The 18,353-nt window shown below is 53.1% G+C and overlaps 3 protein-coding genes across 6 annotated transcripts; 2 read left to right on the top strand and 1 right to left on the bottom strand.

Moving 5' to 3' along the window:
- Positions 1-1,789: 1,789 nt before the first annotated feature.
- CALR (calreticulin) lies at positions 1,790-5,925 on the top strand. 3 transcript variants are annotated; one of them, XM_032628496.1, is made up of 10 exons: positions 1,791-1,960; positions 2,327-2,428; positions 2,614-2,817; positions 3,261-3,355; positions 3,445-3,654; positions 3,737-3,850; positions 3,934-4,077; positions 4,942-5,034; positions 5,120-5,209; positions 5,668-5,925. In XM_032628496.1, the coding sequence occupies exons 1-10, from the start codon at positions 1,870-1,872 to the stop codon at positions 5,776-5,778; spliced, it is 1,254 nt and encodes a 417-aa protein (XP_032484387.1). In that variant the 5' UTR covers positions 1,791-1,869; the 3' UTR covers positions 5,779-5,925. The 3 variants fall into 3 exon arrangements, with proteins under 3 accessions (XP_032484388.1, XP_032484387.1, XP_032484386.1); XM_032628495.1 differs by having other exon boundaries at positions 1,792-1,960; positions 5,120-5,925; XM_032628497.1 differs by having other exon boundaries at positions 1,790-1,960; positions 2,614-2,654; positions 3,317-3,355; positions 4,942-5,925.
- A 1,887-nt stretch (positions 5,926-7,812) lies between these two features.
- Positions 7,813-13,697, top strand: RAD23A (RAD23 homolog A, nucleotide excision repair protein). Of its 2 annotated transcripts, none has more exons than XM_032628214.1 (9): positions 7,813-8,092; positions 9,427-9,588; positions 9,757-9,938; positions 10,078-10,133; positions 10,267-10,394; positions 10,659-10,737; positions 10,861-10,991; positions 12,672-12,836; positions 12,919-13,697. In XM_032628214.1, exons 1-9 carry the CDS (start codon positions 8,021-8,023, stop codon positions 13,030-13,032), a joined length of 1,089 nt encoding a protein of 362 aa, XP_032484105.1. In that variant the 5' UTR covers positions 7,813-8,020; the 3' UTR covers positions 13,033-13,697. The 2 variants fall into 2 exon arrangements, with proteins under 2 accessions (XP_032484105.1, XP_032484104.1); XM_032628213.1 differs by having other exon boundaries at positions 7,817-8,092; positions 10,858-10,991.
- A 518-nt stretch (positions 13,698-14,215) lies between these two features.
- GADD45GIP1 (GADD45G interacting protein 1) lies at positions 14,216-16,313 on the bottom strand. The gene is made up of 2 exons (XM_032628215.1): positions 15,946-16,313; positions 14,216-14,582 (listed from the first exon to the last, which is right to left on the bottom strand). Exons 1-2 carry the CDS (start codon positions 16,293-16,295, stop codon positions 14,264-14,266), a joined length of 669 nt encoding a protein of 222 aa, XP_032484106.1. The 5' UTR covers positions 16,296-16,313; the 3' UTR covers positions 14,216-14,263.
- Positions 16,314-18,353: the final 2,040 nt, after the last annotated feature.

Raw genomic sequence — 18,353 nt, 5'->3', positions numbered from 1 at the left:
ATTTAGCCATCACAACTGTTATTTGAGCGTGGTAAATGGCGTTACTAATATCCCCCAATGCTGGACCTACAGTGAGGTCCTGATAAAAATTAAGAATGCATCCCTCAAAGTCTCTTCTTAGCTTCAAAGCACTTTCCCCATTTTTGCTTATTTAATTCCAGCAAGAGTCCTTCTTTCCTTGCTTCTGTCACACGTCAAGTAGGTTTTAAGCCTGTTCTGTGCCTGGTGCTGCAGGAGACACTGTGGGGTGCGGGGGGGAATGGTGAGGTGAACAAGACAGGCATAGTGTCTACCCTCTGGCAGGCAGCACCTAGCCCACGTGTCCCTGACACATGGTGGAAGGGCGGGAAGACGGGGGGAAGGTCAGTGGAAGGCCTAGAGTGGTCATCCCAAACTTGGGGGGTCCTCGTTGGGGAGGACCAGGTTGGGCAATACTGGATACTGTCTTGGGGAAGGGGCAGAACCCCAACTTCTCCAAGACTCCTAATTCCTCTCTTTTCTGAGTCCCCACCACTAGAGGGGAAGCACCCCCTCCCCACCCTTTTGCCAGGATCCCCCCCTTCAGCAGTTTACTTCCACTTCCCAGGTCCAGAGCCAATTTGCTCAGAGTTTGGGAAAGCCCCACCTCTCCTTCCTCCTTCCTGCAGCCTAGGGGCAGGGAGCTGGTGTGTTACTTTCAGTCATGTGCCTCTGCCTTCCTAAGAAGGCTCTAGTGTCAGGGGTCCTGGCCACCTCCCTTAGACCTTATCTTCCCCACCATCCGTCCCATTTTCTCCCTCCCCAACGGAACCCCCTGCCCTCTCATCTTTAGCCGTTTAATTGCAAAAGCAGGCCGTTTGTGGGAGACCACAAGACTGTGACCCCTTTCATTTACCGGCTGAGGAGGGGATGGGGGGTAAAGGACAGGCTGCAATAAGGCGAACAACCGTAGGAGACCCAGCCTATAGTCACAACTTCGAGCCGTTCAGGGCTTCCTTCCCTCTGTCCCAGACATCCCTAAAAGCTTTGAAAGCATTTCTGCCGGCCAGCAGCTGGCCGGGGTCGCTCCTCTTGGCCTTTCAGGAGCTCCTGTGCCTTCAAAGAGGCTAAATGCCTTGCCCCAGCTCACACAGCAGCAGTCTGACAGGCTGCCAGGGAACTAGGGGCCGTACGGAGGAGAGAGCCGGCACTCCCCCCGCAGGCCTGCACGGCTCTGGCGCTGGGGTGAAGTGAAGCCCTAGGGCTCGATGCCCTCTGCCCCATCCTGGCGGGGCGGGGGGCGGGGGTTAAGAGAGAGAGAGAGAGAGAAAGAGATGGAGAGAGAGAGGGTCGGAGTGGTGGGGTTCCCCAAATTCAGGGTAGAAAAGGATAGGAAAACCTTGCCTACCCATCCCTGTAGAGGGGATAAGTGGAGTCGATGCTGGAGTAGGGCCCTAGCTCTAAGCAGCTGCACCTGCTCTCGCGCGGATTCTTTAAACGCCTAGATCTCTAGCGCTGCTAGCGGGCGAGGGCGGGGTTGGGCCGAGGTCTGGTCACATGACCTGGCCTGAGGGGCTCAAGGCCCCCACTCCACCGGTGGGCGTCCACCACAACGCGTGGTCGACCTTCATTGGTCAGCGGTGCGGCCAATAGAAATCGGCCATCTGGGAACCCAGCGTTCCGAGGCACAGCCTAACTTGCTGAACCCACAAGGGCCCAATGGAAAGGCAGAGCTGTGGCCACAGACCAATGATAAAGTGGGAGAGGAGGGCCAAGAGGCCGGACCAGGTTGGTTTGAGAGGCGGCCGGTTATAAAATCGCACGGCTGGCGGCACCGTCCGTCCCTACTGCAGAGCTATTGCTGGTACAGTGACTTAAAGGGCCCGCGCGCCGCCGCCCCCTCGGCCCGCCATGCTGCTACCCGTGCTGGTGCTGCTCGGCCTTCTTGGCCTGGGCGCCGCTGAACCCGCCGTTTACTTCAAGGAGCAGTTTCTGGACGGAGGTAACGGCTAGTCCCGCCTTGAGGCCGTCCTAACGACGCGGCTGGCCCCCCAGCCCATATCTGCGTGTCGCCTGTAATTACTGCTCAGAGGACCAACACAGTGGTATTCAGGGGCTAGAGCCGCAGGCGATCTTTCCTTCTGCGTCCCTGGGGAGCGGGGAGGGCGCGGCGGCCTTCCGCGGCGGGAGTTAGGGTTCGCCCGAGAATCTTTTAAGCCACCAGAGATGTCAAGCTAGAGGTTGGGGTGGAGACAGTCGGGGGGAGGGGGAATCTCCTTCCTTGCCCCCAGCAGTTTGTAGCTCCTGGTAGATGTTTGGTGGGGGGTGATCAGCACCGCTACTCTGACCTGCCCCTTTGGTCCCTTAGACGGATGGACCGAGCGCTGGATCGAATCCAAACACAAACCAGATTTTGGCAAATTCGTTCTCAGTTCCGGCAAGTTCTACGGTGACCAGGAGAAAGATAAAGGTAAGAGCCTAGGGGTGGGTGCTCAGATCCAGGAGGACTTCCTGGAGGAAGCCCTAGTCACCACACAGTTTGGGTATCCCTAGAAGTAGAACAGGTGGAGGAAGGGAGAGTCGTCTGTATTTCCCATCCTAAGGGTCTCCCGGGGGTTGTTGCTGAGCCGTGATCTGACTACCGTTCCTTGATAGGGCTGCAGACAAGCCAGGATGCCCGGTTTTATGCTCTGTCGGCCAGATTCGAGCCCTTCTCCAATAAGGGTCATACACTGGTGGTGCAGTTCACCGTGAAACACGAACAGAACATCGACTGTGGGGGCGGCTACGTGAAGCTATTTCCAGATGGTCTGGACCAGACAGACATGCATGGAGACTCTGAATACAACATCATGTTTGGTGAGCGGGCCCCACCCTGATGCTGACCTCTGATTAGTTAGAGGGAGTTTGAAACCCCATGAGTTCTTTATAGCCCATGAAAAGTGGTCTTAAGATCATAGAAAACACTTAAATGGTTAAACATTTCTTTGGAGGAGAAGCTGAGAAAATAGTTACAGTTAGTAGCAACTTTCTATATTGTTATCGTTGATTTAAGACTGCTAATTTGCGCGATTTTATAAGGTAGGCATTTACTAGTTCTGCAAGTAAAGATACTGACTTCTAGAGCACTGATTTTTTTTTCTTTAAATCCCTAATCACGGTCCCTTAGAGATATCTGAATTTTGTCTTTTCACCTTAACAGACCTGAGTTTAAGAACCAAATTTTCTTTTTATAAATGGGTGGGAAGGGGTTCATAATGGTGGACAATCTCTAGTTCTGACTGGATCTGCTTCTCATCAAGGCCCGGACATCTGTGGTCCTGGCACCAAGAAGGTTCATGTCATCTTCAACTACAAGGGCAAGAACGTGCTGATCAACAAGGATATCCGTTGCAAGGTGTGCTCTGGGGGTGGTGACAAATGGCTGTAAGGGAAGGCTCAGAGGCCAGCCTGGTGGGCGGGGCACTGATCTCCCACTTCCTTCAGGACGATGAATTCACACACCTGTACACGCTGATTGTGCGGCCTGATAATACCTATGAGGTAAAGATCGACAACAGCCAGGTGGAGTCAGGCTCCCTGGAGGACGATTGGGATTTCTTGCCTCCCAAGAAGATAAAGGATCCTGATGCTGCAAAGCCTGAAGACTGGGACGAGCGAGCCAAGGTTGATGACCCTACGGACTCCAAGCCTGAGGTTTGTTCTTGGGCAGGGGCTCCCCATCATGGAGGGTGTGGAGGACAACTGGGCCAACTCTGACCTCCTAATGTACCTGCAGGACTGGGACAAGCCTGAGCACATTCCTGACCCCGATGCTAAGAAGCCCGAGGACTGGGATGAAGAGATGGATGGAGAGTGGGAACCACCAGTGATTCAGAACCCAGAGTACAAGGTGGGCCTGGGGTTCTGAGTAGGGCGGTACACAGTGGGGAACGCACTGATCTCCACTCACCCACCAGTTCACTTCTTCTGCAGGGTGAGTGGAAGCCCCGACAGATTGACAACCCAGATTACAAGGGCATTTGGATCCACCCAGAGATCGACAACCCTGAGTATTCCCCTGATAGCAACATCTACGCCTATGAAAACTTTGCTGTACTGGGCTTGGATCTATGGCAGGTGAGACACGGAGGGAAGAGAAGGATCCCAGAACCTCAAGTGCACAGGGTCAACCCAGGAGGAAAGGGACAAAGGAGGTCTGACTCCAAAATGGTGCTTTTTCTTTTTTTAAAGAAATTCCTGGTTTGTCCTTATGGCATTCTTACAGCACCCATTCTGAAGTTGAACTTACTAACTTCTTGGTACTTTTTCAAGTACCTACGGGAACCAACTCATTTTATTGCCCCCAACAACCTAGAAGGTGGTTACATAGTACCATTAGAAAATTAGGTTCACAGGGACTGAATTTTTGTCTGTTCTGTGCACTGATGTACCTTCTGCACCTAGAATGGTGCCTGGCATGTAGTAGGTACTAGAGAAATATTTAAAGAAGGGAGTGAGACCCCTTTTTACAGATGAAGAAACTGAGGTGCAGAGAGGTGAAGTCACCAGCCTGAGGTCATGTAGGCAGGAAATGGAAGAGCTGGTGTTGGAACCCAGGCAGCCTGTGTTTTTTTGTGGGGTTTTTTTTTTTTTTTTTGCCGTATGCGGGCCCCTCACCGCTGTGGGCTCTTCCATGGCGGAGCACAGGCTCCGGACACGCAGGCTCAGCGGCCATGGCTCACGGGCCCAGCTGCTCCGCGGCATGTGGGATCTTCCCGGACCGGGGCACGAACCCGCGTCCCCTGCATCGGCAAGCGGACTCTCAACCACTGCACCACCAGGGAAGCTCAGGCAGCCTGTTTTTTAACTGCAACATGAAACTGTAGCATTGTGTAGTGGTTATGGGAATATGGGCGGGAGACCTTTTCGAGGCCAAGGCCAACAGGTATATCCCCTCTGACCATCCTTCCGACCACCCCTCTACTCCCTGGCCCCATACAGGTCAAGTCTGGCACCATCTTTGACAACTTCCTCATAACCAACGACGAAGCATACGCTGAGGAGTTTGGCAACGAGACATGGGGTGTTACGAAGGTGGGACCAGGGTCCAGTCCTGGGCTTGGGGGTGGGCAGGGCTGCCAAGGGAGTCCGGGCCCTGAGGTGTGTGGTTTGCACACAGGCAGCAGAAAAACAAATGAAGGACAAGCAAGACGAAGAGCAGAGGCTAAAGGAGGAGGAGGAGGAGAAGAAGCGCAAGGAAGAGGAGGAGGCAGACAAGGAAGAGGAGGAGGACAAGGATGAGGATGAGGAGGATGAGGACGAGAAAGAGGAAGAGGACGAGGAAGACGCTGCCGCTGGCCAGGCCAAGGATGAGCTGTAGGGGCCACGCCGCCGCCGCCTCCAGGGCTGGACTGAGGCCTGAGTGCTCCTGCCGCAGAGCCGGCCGCGCCAAATAATGTCTCTGTGAGACTGGAGAACTTTCATTTTTTTCCAGGCGGGTTCCAATTTGGGGTGGATTTTGTTTTTGTTCTCCCCCTCCCTTTTTTTTTTTTTTGTTTTTTTTTTTTTTAACAGGTGTTTTGTCTCTGATCCTCCTTCACCCCTCACCCCTGGCCTTCATCTTTCTTGATTTGACATCTTTGCTTTCTGCTGTCCCCTTATCTCCCCAGATCCCTTAGCTCCCCTCCAACTTGGGGACTCAGGGTGGGGTGTGGCGTGGAGGAGGAGCCCCAGGCCCAAGATTCCATCTGCTCTCCTTCCTGGATCCCACAGGGGGGTGGTAGGAGAAGAGGGTGGCATCACCAGCCTCCCAGCACTGAGGAAGAATGGGGCTCCTAAGCCCTGAGCTCTGACCTCCCTCTCTCCTTTCTCCCCTGCCCCCAGGACTGGGCCAGTTCCGAGTGGGGCAGCGGGTTCTAGCTCGGCTCATACTGAGAATGTAAGAACTACAAATGAAATTTCTATTAAATTAAGTTTTGTGTCTTCCTCCTGTGTTTCCTTTTGGGGTAGGTGACTCTTAAGTGAGGCTCATTTTGCAGCCACTACAAGTGTTGGTTGAATGTCCCATAAGGTTACAGGGGCCCTTGTTTATCCGGAGAACCCCAAACAGGTGGGAAAGAGTAACTATTCTAAGTGCCGTTACAAATACTTCACTTATTAACTCATTGAGTCGTTGCATCAAACTGGTGAGTTTTGGCTCTAGTACCAGTTGTGTTTGATGAGAGGAGACTGAGATTTAGTAAGAGGTGGGGTTTGAACCCACACCTTAGCCACCAACTTGTACCAACCGTTTTACACTGTGCCGCATATGTACGTCTTACCTATTAAGGAGCAAGACTACACAGAGCTATTGGACAGTTTTAAACACATTTTCTTAATATTAGCCAGTGTCAAAAGCTATTAATTCTCTTTATAGTCAAGGAGAAATAGGTTCAGAAATGGTATCTAGCTTGTCCAGTGGTCTTCAGTGGCCAAGTCAGGATTTGAACCTCTTGAAGGGAAGGAGGTGGCACCAAGTGATGGTGTAAAGTGGCAGAGGAGAGTGTGGGCCCCTAAGGTTGGCCTAGGCCCACCTCTGCTGGGGTCCTGAAGGCTGCCACTTAATGTCCAGTGGGTGGTTGGGAACTGATGTCCCTTGTTGCCAGAGGTTAAGAATCCCTCAGCCAGGGCTTCCCTGGTGGCGCAGTGGTTAAGAGCCCGCCTGCAAATGCAGGGGACACAGGTTCGTGCCCCGGTCCGGGAAGATCCCACATGCCATGGAGCAGCTAGGCCCATGAGCCATGGAGCGGCTAGGCCCGTGAGCCATGGCCACTGAGCCTGTGCGTCCGGAGCCTGTGCTCCACAACGGGAGAGGCCACAACAGTGAGAGGCCCACTTACCGCAAAAAAAAAAAAAAAAACAAAAAAAACAAAACAAAAAAAAAAGAATCCCTCAGCCAAGTCTGGCCTATTCTTGTGGAAGCTTCTTAGCTCAGGGCATGCAGTGAAGGGAGAAGCAGTAGGACCTGGTAACAGTTGGGTAATGAGTCAGGTGGCAGGCGACTGCCTGGTGTCCTACTTGGATGGGAATGTTGAGAAGAGCAGTTTAGGAGGCAGGTAATGGTCAGTTCAGGATTGCGGGGGAGAGTTCACCCATTAACTGGAAGATAAGACCATCACCTCCATCCTGTCTGCCAAAGCACCCTCTTCAGCTTCGGCCAATCAACTCTTCGATTCCTTGTTCCTTGGATAGGCCTCCTTTGAGCTTCCTGTGTCCTGTGGCCTAGCGCCACCCTTCTGGGAAGCCTCCAGGATTGGCGTATCCAGGGAAAGTTTAAGGAGAGAATTTTGTATTCGGTGTAGGGAAGCTACATCTTCCTTAAAAACTTTGGGGTCAGACTGGGGGTAGCTGGGTGAACAAAGTGATCAGGGAAGGAGCAGCAGAGACGTGGGGAGACCCAGGAGCTAGGACAGATTCATTCCAAAAATCCAGCTCTTCCCTCAGGAATGGATGGGACCACAAAATGGCCTCGTGTCCCCAGTTCCTTGGCCAAACGTGTTTACAGAATTTTCGTTTAATTGTTGGTGACCTTTCAAGTATCCTTTAGTTCTTTCAGGGCTTGACAGGCTTCCCGTCAGGGTAGCCAGACCAGAATACAACTCATTTGGAATGAGCAAAAAAACACGAACATTTTATGGAAGAAGTAAAAGTATAACAAGTACATGAAGAGTTCAACGTCAACAAATAAATGAAACTCGTAGGCTTGACACTGGGGACGTCGGAGCCATTTTGTGGCCACATGACGTCACCGCTAACGGGCATGGCGTCACTCGCAGGAAGCCACGTGACAGTTGAGCGAGAAGCCCCCCCCCCACCCCCGGAGCACAGTTTAGTCTGCGCATGCCTGGCTCGAGGCCGCTCTCTTGTGCATGCTCACGAAGGCAAAGGGGGCGCGCTCAGGACACGTGCTGCGGTGGTCGGCGCGCGCACCGCCTGCCCCGGAAGCGGTCGGCTTACGGCGCGGCTGGGCGCTAAGATGGCGGCGGCGTGAGTTGCATGTTGTGTGAGGATCCCGGGGCCGCCGCGTCGCTCGGGCCCCACCATGGCCGTCACGATCACGCTCAAAACGCTGCAGCAGCAGACCTTCAAGATCCGCATGGAGCCTGATGAGACGGTGCGAGCCAGGCCGGAGCCCGGGAGCGGGAGCGACGGGTGCCGGGGATGGGGTGGGGGCGGGGAGGCCGGGATCCTGACAAGAGAGGCGGGGAAGACGGCGCGGCGCCGGGCAGTGCCCATTCTCCCAACGGGCCTGACTTTCCCAGATACCCTGATGGTCCCCGGCTCAGCCCCTGGTGGCTCGGGCGGAGCTCTTGGATCTCTCTCCAGGCGAGGCTCCACCCCCGGGGCGCCCGCCAGGCCCCGGGTCCAATGTCAGTGTCTTCGCGGGGCGCGGGAGCCGCGGGCTCGGATTCTCGGCCGGCCTGCTCTGGGATGGGTCCTCCGAGTTCCCAGCTTTGTAGGCTTCTCCTCGGGACATTGGTGGCCGAATCTGGGAGTAGTGACCAGGAGATGCCGGGTGATGACAGCAACGACGATAATAATAAACGGTCTTGAGTTTCAGTGGTCCGTGTTTGTTCTTCACCAGTCGCTGAGCGTTTTTATGTTATCTTACTAAATCTGCGAAGTAGGCTTGTCATTTGGGGACTCTGAGTCTCCTCACTTCACAGATGCGGAAACTTGGATTAAAGAACTTCGGTATAGTTGCATATGCACAAAAGCAGGTCATGGCAGAGCGGTTTCAATTCGGAGTTGCCTCAAGTGAGAGCCCACGGTCTAAACATGATGCTGTCCTTTTAGCTGAAAAGAGACTTAGGACCTAACAAACATATGTACTTGGCACTTTTTGCACAATTTCCCCCACGAGGGAGACATTGAAGTTCACTTTTTGTAGAAAAGGAAACAGACTCAGATTTTTTGACCAGCCTAACTTTTTGATTTGGGGCAAGTTGGTTAATCTGTCTGTACTTCTGTTTTTCTCAGATATAAAATGAGGCTAATGGTAACTGTTTCACTCAGTTAATATGAGGCTTTAATAAACTTGTGACCCGTGTACGTTTACAATAGAGATGTCAACTTAGGATTCTCTTAGTAAAGGTCACTCAGCAGCATGGAGTGAGGAATGGTCCTATCTCCCGTTTATTTTGATTTGCGTTTCATCATGTTTACATCATCTGAAATATGTGTTTTTTTTTCTCTCAAATGTCATCTCTATGAGAACAGGGACTTGTATTGAGTTTTGTTCTCTGCTGTATCGTCAGTGTCTAAAACTGCACCTGGCACATATCAGGTGTTCAGCAAATCTTCTGTTTAATTGTGGAATGGTCTAGTATGCTTGATTATGAAGCTTAGCTTCTCAGCCATCAGGGCATGCAGCCTCCCCCCTGCCCCCAAACTAGAAGGGAAGAGAGAATCTCGGGGTTTGCAGTGACTGTCTACCCCTTCCTCCAGGTGAAGGTGCTGAAGGAGAAGATAGAAGCTGAGAAGGGTCGTGATGCTTTCCCCGTGGCTGGACAGAAACTCATCTATGCTGGCAAGATCCTGAGCGATGATGTCCCCATCAAGGACTATCACATCGATGAGAAGAACTTCGTGGTCGTCATGGTGACCAAGGTGGGTGATGTATGCTGGTTGGGAGGATGGGTGGATTAGCTGGGGAGCTGGCAAAGAGCATGTGTGCCCAAGAGAGATTAGCCGTGAACAGGGTGGGGCTGAGATGTGGAAGGATGTTGGGGCTAGATAGAGTTACTGATGCCTGCTCCCTTTTTCTGGGTGTCACAGGCCAAAACTAGCCCAGGCACCTCAGTACCCCCAGAGGCTTCACCCACTGCTGCCCCGGAGTCTTCCACATCTTTCCCATCGGCCCCTGCCTCAGGCATGTCCAATCCCCCACCTACCGCCAGAGAGGACAAGAGCCCATCGGAGGAATCAGCCCCCACGACCTCCCCGGAGTCTGTGTCCGGGTAAGGCAGGGAGCAGCAGCCCCAGATTGGGCCCTGTCTTTCCGGCACATTTCAGCGCCCACGTTTGTGGTTCCACACACCTTGGGGGAGGGCAAGCCACCAGAAGCCAGGGTCCGATTTCTCTCTCTTGAATTTGCAGCTCTGTTCCCTCTTCAGGTAGCAGCGGGCGAGAGGAAGACGCGGCCTCCACGCTAGGTGGGTGGGTGGTCCCCAGAGCGAAAATGACTGGGTGCCCCAGTCATCAGCTGGGCCTTGTGGGGGTGTGGGAGGGCCTGGGAGCTGTCCTTCCCTCTCCTTGGTGACCCACCTTTTGCCACTCCCTCCACAGTGACTGGCTCTGAGTACGAGACGATGCTGACGGAGATCATGTCCATGGGCTACGAGCGGGAGCGGGTCGTGGCTGCCCTGAGGGCCAGCTATAACAATCCCCACCGGGCCGTGGAGTATCTACTCACGGTGAGGTGGGGCTGCTGCTGCCTGGGGAGTCCTCAAGGGAGCATGCAGGCTTCGGTGCCCTGCTGGCTGGTCAAAATCTGCCCCCAAAAGCCTTTGGGTTATGGTTCTAGCCAGGAAAGACCTCCTGCAGGAGCCTGGACATGAGCGATGGGGTGGACCTGTGGAGGGCAGAGCAGAGGCTTCACGTGTCTCCCGCCAGGGCTGAGTATGCAGGAAGGAGGCAGTGGGCAGTCTGTGCTTTGAACTAAATAGGACCCCTGACAGGGAATTCCTGGGAGCCCCGAGCCGGAACACGGTTCTGTCCAGGAGAGCCAAGTACCCGAGCAGCCAGCCACAGAAGCAGGTGAGTGGATTGGGAGGTGTGCATGTGGGGTGTCTGCTGTCAAGGCACCTGACTCATCCCAAGCCCCCATACTTCAGGGAGCCCAGGGTGGTATCTGACCACACCCTTTCCTCCTGCCAGCAGGAGAGAACCCCTTGGAATTCCTGCGGGATCAGCCCCAGTTCCAGAACATGCGGCAGGTGATTCAGCAGAACCCGGCGCTGCTGCCAGCCCTGCTTCAGCAGCTGGGCCAGGAGAACCCCCAGCTTTTACAGGTACAGGCCTGGGGGCAGAGGGAGTCAGTGCAGGTACCATCTCCCTTCTCCTGTGGGTACCACAGCCCCAGAGAGTGAGCCTGGCCCAGCGTGGTATGTAGGCATCTCTATGCTTGGAAAGCAGGACTAACGACAGCCTTCTCCTGTTCCGTGCGACCTAATTACCTACGTGGTTTCATGTAATGCTCTCAACCACTCTGTAAGGTGTGGGTGCTACTGTCATCTCCACTCCATGGAGGAAGATGTCAGAGGCTTGGAGCAGCCTGGCAACTGGTGGAGTGTGTGTCTGCCTCCAGTCTCTGGATCCTGTGCTCTGGCTCCACTCTGCGTTTTGCTGTTGCTTTCTGAATGTCCATAGGGTTGTATGGGCAGCACCCAGGACTGCTGTGTGTGCCCTAGTTGGTTTCGGGACCACCGTGCTCAGCAAGGCTCCATCCTGTCCTTGAAGGTTCCTAGGCAGAGGGGCAGTGGCCCCTGGGTGTGACAGGGTCTCCTGGGTCCTCCTCTGTGAAAACCTGCCTCTCCTGGTTCAGGCGTCTGCTGCTTCTACCGCCGACTTTTCAGTCTCCTGTGCTGACTCCCGCTCACCTCCAGATGTTGGAGGGCCAGGGCTGCGCATCTCCATTTATCTGCAGTCAATCCTGGGGCTTTCAGTCTGTGGCGACCCTTAAATCCATATGACCAGTCTGGGCCCTCTGGATGCCATGCTCTCCCGTGACTGACTTGATACCTCCATGAAAATGCTTTCTAGATATCCAAGACCAGAACAGATCCTCCCAGCCCTCCGTAACCCCGCAAGGACCTGGGGTTGCTTGAGCCCCAGGCACTGGGGGCCTGCTGGGGTTGTCTCTCACCTGTCCTCTTTGCTCTACTTCCAGAACATCTCACTCAGCCCAGCCCCGCACTCCACCTCTGTGGCTGCCACCTAATCTTCTCCCAGGTCCCCTGGCAGCCACCACCCAGTTCTCTGCATCTGCACAGCCCCCACGGTCCATTCTCCACTAGGAGCCAGATTCCTGAAAAAGCACTTTTTCCTTTGATGTGTAAATTTTCAGATGTACATAAAAAGAGAGAGTGGCATATTAGAACCCCCAGATACGCAACACCCAGATGAGTTAATCTTTTTAAAAGGTACACAGATGTCTTTCCCTATTTAATCCTCACCACTGTGGTGTCCCGTCACACTAGAAGAAAGCATATCTGGTCCCTTCCTCTCTGATCTGATCTTCTGCTTCCTCCTTCCCTTCCTGGTTTACTGTTTTGCCACATGGATCTTTTGCTTTTTGAATTTTCCAAATGGACCCCATCCCTGGGCCTTTGCACTTGATTTTTGCTCTATGTGGAGGGAAACTTCCTTCCCCATCCAATAGTTCACAGGGCCCTTGCTCCTGGCCTAAAGTGTCTTTCCCAGCCCAAGATCTACCCTAATGTATGTTACGCCCAGTATTTACATTGTAAGTTGCTGTCAACTTGCTTGCTTGTTTACGGCCTGCCTCTCCACCCTGGAACATCAGCTCCTCTAGGACAGGGCCCATGTCCACCGTGTGGCTCTTTGGCCAGAATAGACACCCTCTAAATATTTGCTGAGTGCATGAAAGAAAAAGCAAGGGCTGTAACAGGGACCTGGGGAAGCGGGGGACAAGGGCTGTGGGTCACCACCACTTTCTCTGTCTCCCACAGCAAATCAGCCGGCACCAGGAGCAATTCATCCAGATGTTGAACGAGCCCCCTGGGGAGCTGGCAGACATCTCGGATGTGGAGGGTGAGGTGGGCGCGATAGGCGAGGAGGCCCCACAGATGAACTACATCCAGGTGACACCGCAGGAAAAAGAGGCTATAGAGAGGGTAAGAGATCTGGCTGAGAGGGGTGACCTCATGGGTGGGCAGGGCCCCTACCTCTTGCTCATACCTGCCCATCTTCCCGCAGTTGAAGGCCCTGGGCTTCCCAGAGAGCCTGGTGATCCAGGCCTACTTCGCTTGTGAAAAAAACGAGAACTTGGCTGCCAACTTCCTCCTGAGTCAGAACTTTGATGACGAGTGATGCCGGGAGGCCAGGCCGCCCACCGCTCCCTCCTCCCCACCCCCAACTCCACAAAAGTTTTATAAAAGAAAAAAATATATATATATTCATGTTTATTTAAGAAGTGGAAAAAAAAATCAAAAACTAATAAAAACCAAAACACTCCACCCCAACTTCCCACTCTCCTAAAGTGGCCCCGCATTCCCATCTTGGCCTGAGAAGACCTGGGCCAGACAGCTGTCCTCCCATCCCCCACCCGAGCCCAGCCTGCTCCAAGGAGCTGGCAGGACTGGAGGTGACAGATGGGCCCCTCTTGGCCTCTGTCCCAGCTCCCTGCAGCCAGATGGAGAGGCGGCTGCTTGCTTCCCCATCCCCCCAAAGAGCCCCTGAGAGCTCCCCCGCCCTCCTGCAGGGTGAGGGGTAGCTGGAGCTCCAAACTTTGATTCTCCATTGGAGTGGCCCAAATCTTTCCATCTGGGGTGAGCACTCGGAGGCCCAAGACCCCTCCATGGTCTGGCCTTGGCCTCCATCCTGCATCCTTTTGCTGGGGAGGAGGAGGTCTGGTTTGTCTTGCCTGGGGAAGGGGAAACATCAGAGTCATTCTGGAGGTCAAGGCCACCCCCCACCCCAGAACAGAACCGTGTCTCTGATAAAAGATTTTGAAGTGAATAAAGTTTTAAAAGCCAGTCCTGTGGTTTGTGCCTGCTGGGGCTTCCCACTCCAGCTTGTGTGGGTCTGGGGCTAGTTGGACACAGGAGATGTGGGAATGCCATGAAGGGGCAGAGGGGTCTGTCAACCTCTGCAGATTGTGGCTCCCAGTGTCTTCACTCCCCCTCCCCCAAGCTGTCTCACTCCCAGGCAATGAGCCCCAGCCCTGGCTCAGCCTTGGAAGGGCTGCTTCTCCCTGCCCCCCACCATCATCACCACAGTCTGTTTTGGCTACACTTCCCCCCTGGTAATTGGCTAATTACTGGAGATTAATGTTGGTAAACAGAAGCCCTCTTCTCCTCTGCCATCTGCTCCTCCATTATTTCCCCATTGCATCCCCCTTTCACTCCCCCTGAAGCCCCAGAGTTAGTCGGCATGGCCTAGAGTCCCTAAGTGAGCAGAGTCAGGGAAGGGTGGGGATTCCCTGGCTCCACGTGCTGGGGAAAGAACCAGGGTGCCCAGGGAGGGGTGTGATAAGAGAGGATGCAGAGCTTTTCAGGGGTGGGGCTATCAGGCAGCAGGTTTTATTGGGAAAGAACACAACTCAGGAGCTGGGTGTTGCAGAGTCTGCTGGGTCTTGGGCTGCAGCAGCGGCCATCGCAGCAGCTCGTGCCTCCTTCTTCTTTCTTTGTTTCTCCTCTTTGAGGCGCTTGCGATGCTGCTTCTCCAAGTCCTGCAGCAGCTCCTGGAAGCGGGCACTCCTCGGGTCCACGTGGTATCCCAGGCGCTCCTGGGCCTCAGCCTGCAGCCGAGCCCTCCGCTCCTTGTCTGCTTGCTCCTTCTCCCTGCGCTCCTGCTGCTGCCGCTGCCAGTTCTCAATCATCTGTGGCATCTTGGCCATGCGCTCTTCAATGAGCTGCTCCCTGCAGGGGAAAGAGAGTGGTCAGTGAGGGCAGCCAGAGCAGTACCCATCCACCCCACTCCCCACCCCCAAGCCTTTGCCCACATCCTGCCTCTCCCAAGGCCCCCACATCTCCAGATGAAAGACCGGGAAGACTTATGGTGACCATTAAAACTGCGAAGAAAAATTCTTGGCAAGTGAAGAGAGGCGGGGAAGAGAAACCAACATGTGTAGCCTTGAGCATGAGAGAACCAAGCCCCAGTAATTCCTAGGAGCAGACCCCAAGTCAACGCAACGTTTCCTTGAGCTGTCTACTGAATGTCGCATGTTATGCTGCGTGTTACGCCAGCTATTCCCACAGCTCACGCCTCCGTCCTACAGACATCACTGAGCAACCACTGTATGGCAGGCCTACTTCGAGGGACAGAAGTGAAGGCCAGAAATGGATTGGACCTTTCCCTCCAATCCTGTGAGTGTGTAGGTGTGAGTCACTGTCCCATTTTAAGAATTAGAAACATGAAGCTGAAAGCCCCCTGGCAGGGTCAACTAGCTGGGATAACTGAGGTTATCAGAGAGGTGTTCACATCCTAACTCCACCGTTCACTACCTGACTGGACAAGTGACTTCACCTTCCTAGGCCTCAGTGTCCTATCTCTGAAATAAGGGTGGTTCCCTCTTCCTCTTAGAGCTGCTGTGAGGACAAGAACAATAAACACCGGGAACACACCTGCCTGCCTTTGGCTGCCCCCTCCGTTTGGTTAAGTGGCACAATCAATGTCCCTGGTCTTGCTTCCATTCTACTCCAAATCCTTCAGACCTGCCTCCAAGGCTGACCTCTGCCCTTGATTCCATGCCCCATCACCTCCCACTCTTCCCCAGCTACACTAATGTCCAGGCTGTTCCTTAAAGCACATTCCTACCTCAGGGCCTTTGCACCAGCTGTTCCCGCCACTGAGAACGCTCTGCCTACGATCTTCCTTTGACTACCACTCATCATTCAGGTTTCTGCTTAAACATTTAAACGTCAAATTCTCAGAGAGGCCTGAGGCTTACCAAACCGAAGTCTCCCTCAGGCATGCATTCTCCACCCAATTTTATTTTCCTAATGGCTCTCTGTCGACACCTGAAATTATCTTTGTTTTGTTCCCTGCTGTGTCCTCAGTAGGGGGGGCAAGGCCTTGCGCACAGTAGGCGTTCAGTAAAGATTTGTTGATGAATGACTAAATGAACTGTTATTCAGAAGTCTGTTTTGTATCTAGGTGAGGATTCACGTAAATACTGCATGCAAACCCCGCGATAAATTGCCCGATGGACTAAGTACTGCTATTGGGACACAGTTCACCCACGGCCCGCAGCCCCGCGCCTGCCCGACCGCACGCTCGCACCTGGCTTGTAGCTTCTGCTCCTCGGCCAGCTGCTGCACCCGCAGCGACTCCTGCATGGCCGCCAGGCTCGGGTACCATTCGCGCTCCTCAGCTTCCAGCTCGTGCAGCTGTTTCCGCGAAGGCCACAGAGAACCGGCGGCCACCCCGGAGGCGGCGCCATGCCGCCCGAACTGCTTAGCTGCATAGCGCGGCCCCAGCTGCCAGGGCGGGGTCAGTGGGTCATCCGGGTCGGGCCACCAGGGCCCCCTTGAGCGGCGCGGGGGCGGAGGCGCTCGGTAGCCGCGGGAGCCCGGGCCTAGGGTCGTCACCAACCCGAGCAGGCTGCGCGCCTGCCGTACGGGCGCAGCCATATTGGCCGTACGGGGTCCTCGCGAGTTGGCCGGGCTGGCCAAGGCGCTGCCTGCGCGTGAGGTTTGCTGAAGCCCCGGAGGAGGCCAGTAGCTTCCCTACTGCCTCTCTTCCGGGCAGGGAGGAGAAGAGGGGAGTAATATATTTTTTTACACATCTTCAAGTGTAATTTTAAATTTTATTGTAGCAGTTAATTTATTAAAGTCGTATTTAAAATTTAATTCTATATATTAAAAATAGCACTTATGGGCTTTCCTGGTGGCGCAGTGGTTGCGAGTCCGCCTGCCGATGCAGGGGACACGGGTTTGTGCCCCGGTCCGGGAAGATCCCGGCCAAAAAAAAAACCAAAAAACAACAACAACAAAAAAGCAATTACTTATTTAAACATTCAAATGTCATTTCAATTTTAAGTTCAATCTACGTGGTACTTTATATTTTAATTTAAATATTTTAAATCTATTCGAAGTATTTAAAATTTATAAACACTTATTTAAATATTGTTCATAACATTATTTATTTTATGCTTTTTAATTTGATCTTAGTATCTTTATTAAAATTTTAATTTTCAATAATTATTTAAAGCTTTACTTAACATTTTAAATATTTACATTTCTGTTTAAAACATTTAAATTTGAATGTAGCTATTGTTTAAGATATTTATGTAGAAAATTTATTTATTTATTTATTTTTTGGTGCTACGCGGGTCCCTCACGGCCGTGGCCTCTCCCGTTGCAGAGCACAGGCTCCGGACGCGCAAGCCCAGCCGCCCCGCGGCATGTGGGATCTTCCCGGAGCGGGGCACGAACCCGTGTCCCCTGCGTCGGCAGGCGGACTCTCAACCACTGCGCCACCAGGGAAGCCCTATTTTAAATTCTATTGTAAATAGTTACTTTATACCTTTTAATTTTTTTATATTTTAAAACGTTTGATCGTGGTGTAGAAATTAAATATTTTTTTTTTTTTTTTTTTTTTTAGCGGTACGCGGGCCTCTCACTGTTGTGGCCTCTTCCGTTGTGGAGCACAGGCTCCGCACGCGCAGGCTCAGTGGCTATGGCTCACGGGCCTAGCCGCTCCGCGGCATGTGGGATCTTTCCGGACCGGGGCACGAACCCGTGTCCCCTGCATCAGCAAGCGGACTCTCAACCACTGCGCCACCAGGGAAGCCCTAAATACTATTTTTAAAAAGGATTTCCACCTTGAAAAGGAAGGAAATTCTGACCCATGCTACAGCATGGATGAACTTGAAAGACATAATACTGAGAGAAATAAAGCAGTCAGAAAAGGACATAGATTGTATAATTCCACTTATATGAGGTGCATAGAGTAGTAGAATTCACAGAGACAGAAAGTAGAATGGTGGTTGGGAGGGGCAGGGAGATTGGGAATGGGAGTTATTGCTTAATAGGTATAGAGTTTCTGTTTGGGATGATGAAAAAGTGCTGGAGATGGATGGTGATGATGGTTACACAACACTGTGAATGTGCTTGATGCCACTGAACAGTACACTTAAAAATGATTTAAAAAGGGACCTCCCTGGTGGCGCAGTGGTTAAGAATCTGCCTGCCAATGCAGGGGATACGGGTTCAATCCCTGGTCTGGTAGCATTCCACATGCCGCGGAGCAACTAAGCCTGTGCGCCACAACTACTGAGCCTGCACTCTAGAGCCCGCAAGCCACAACTACTGAGCCCGCGTGCCACAACTACTGAAGCCTGCATGTGCAGAGCCTGTGCTCTGCAACAAGAAAAGCCACCACAGTGAGAAGCCCGCGCACCGCAAGGAAGAGTAGCTCCTGCTCGCCGCAACTAGGTCTTCACAGCAACGAAGACCCCTACGCAGCCAAAAAAAAAAAAAAAAAAAAATGCAGTGTGCTCAGTGAGCAAAGAAGCCTGGACAAGAGTGTTCATAGTTCGTAGCAGTAACATATATCTCATATATATCAGTCTCAAGCGGAAACAATCCACACCTGAGTCCATCTGCAGTAGACTGGATACCTAAATTGTGATGTTTTAGCCAACAGAATACTGCACAGGAATGCAGGAGCATTCACAGCAGCTCACA

Source organism: Phocoena sinus, chromosome 3 (assembly GCF_008692025.1).
Source record: "Phocoena sinus isolate mPhoSin1 chromosome 3, mPhoSin1.pri, whole genome shotgun sequence".
In the NCBI taxonomy this organism is placed as follows: domain Eukaryota; kingdom Metazoa; phylum Chordata; class Mammalia; order Artiodactyla; family Phocoenidae; genus Phocoena; species Phocoena sinus.
The sequence above is the reverse complement of the archived record's forward strand: the minus strand, read 5'-3'. Positions and strand labels throughout refer to the sequence as shown.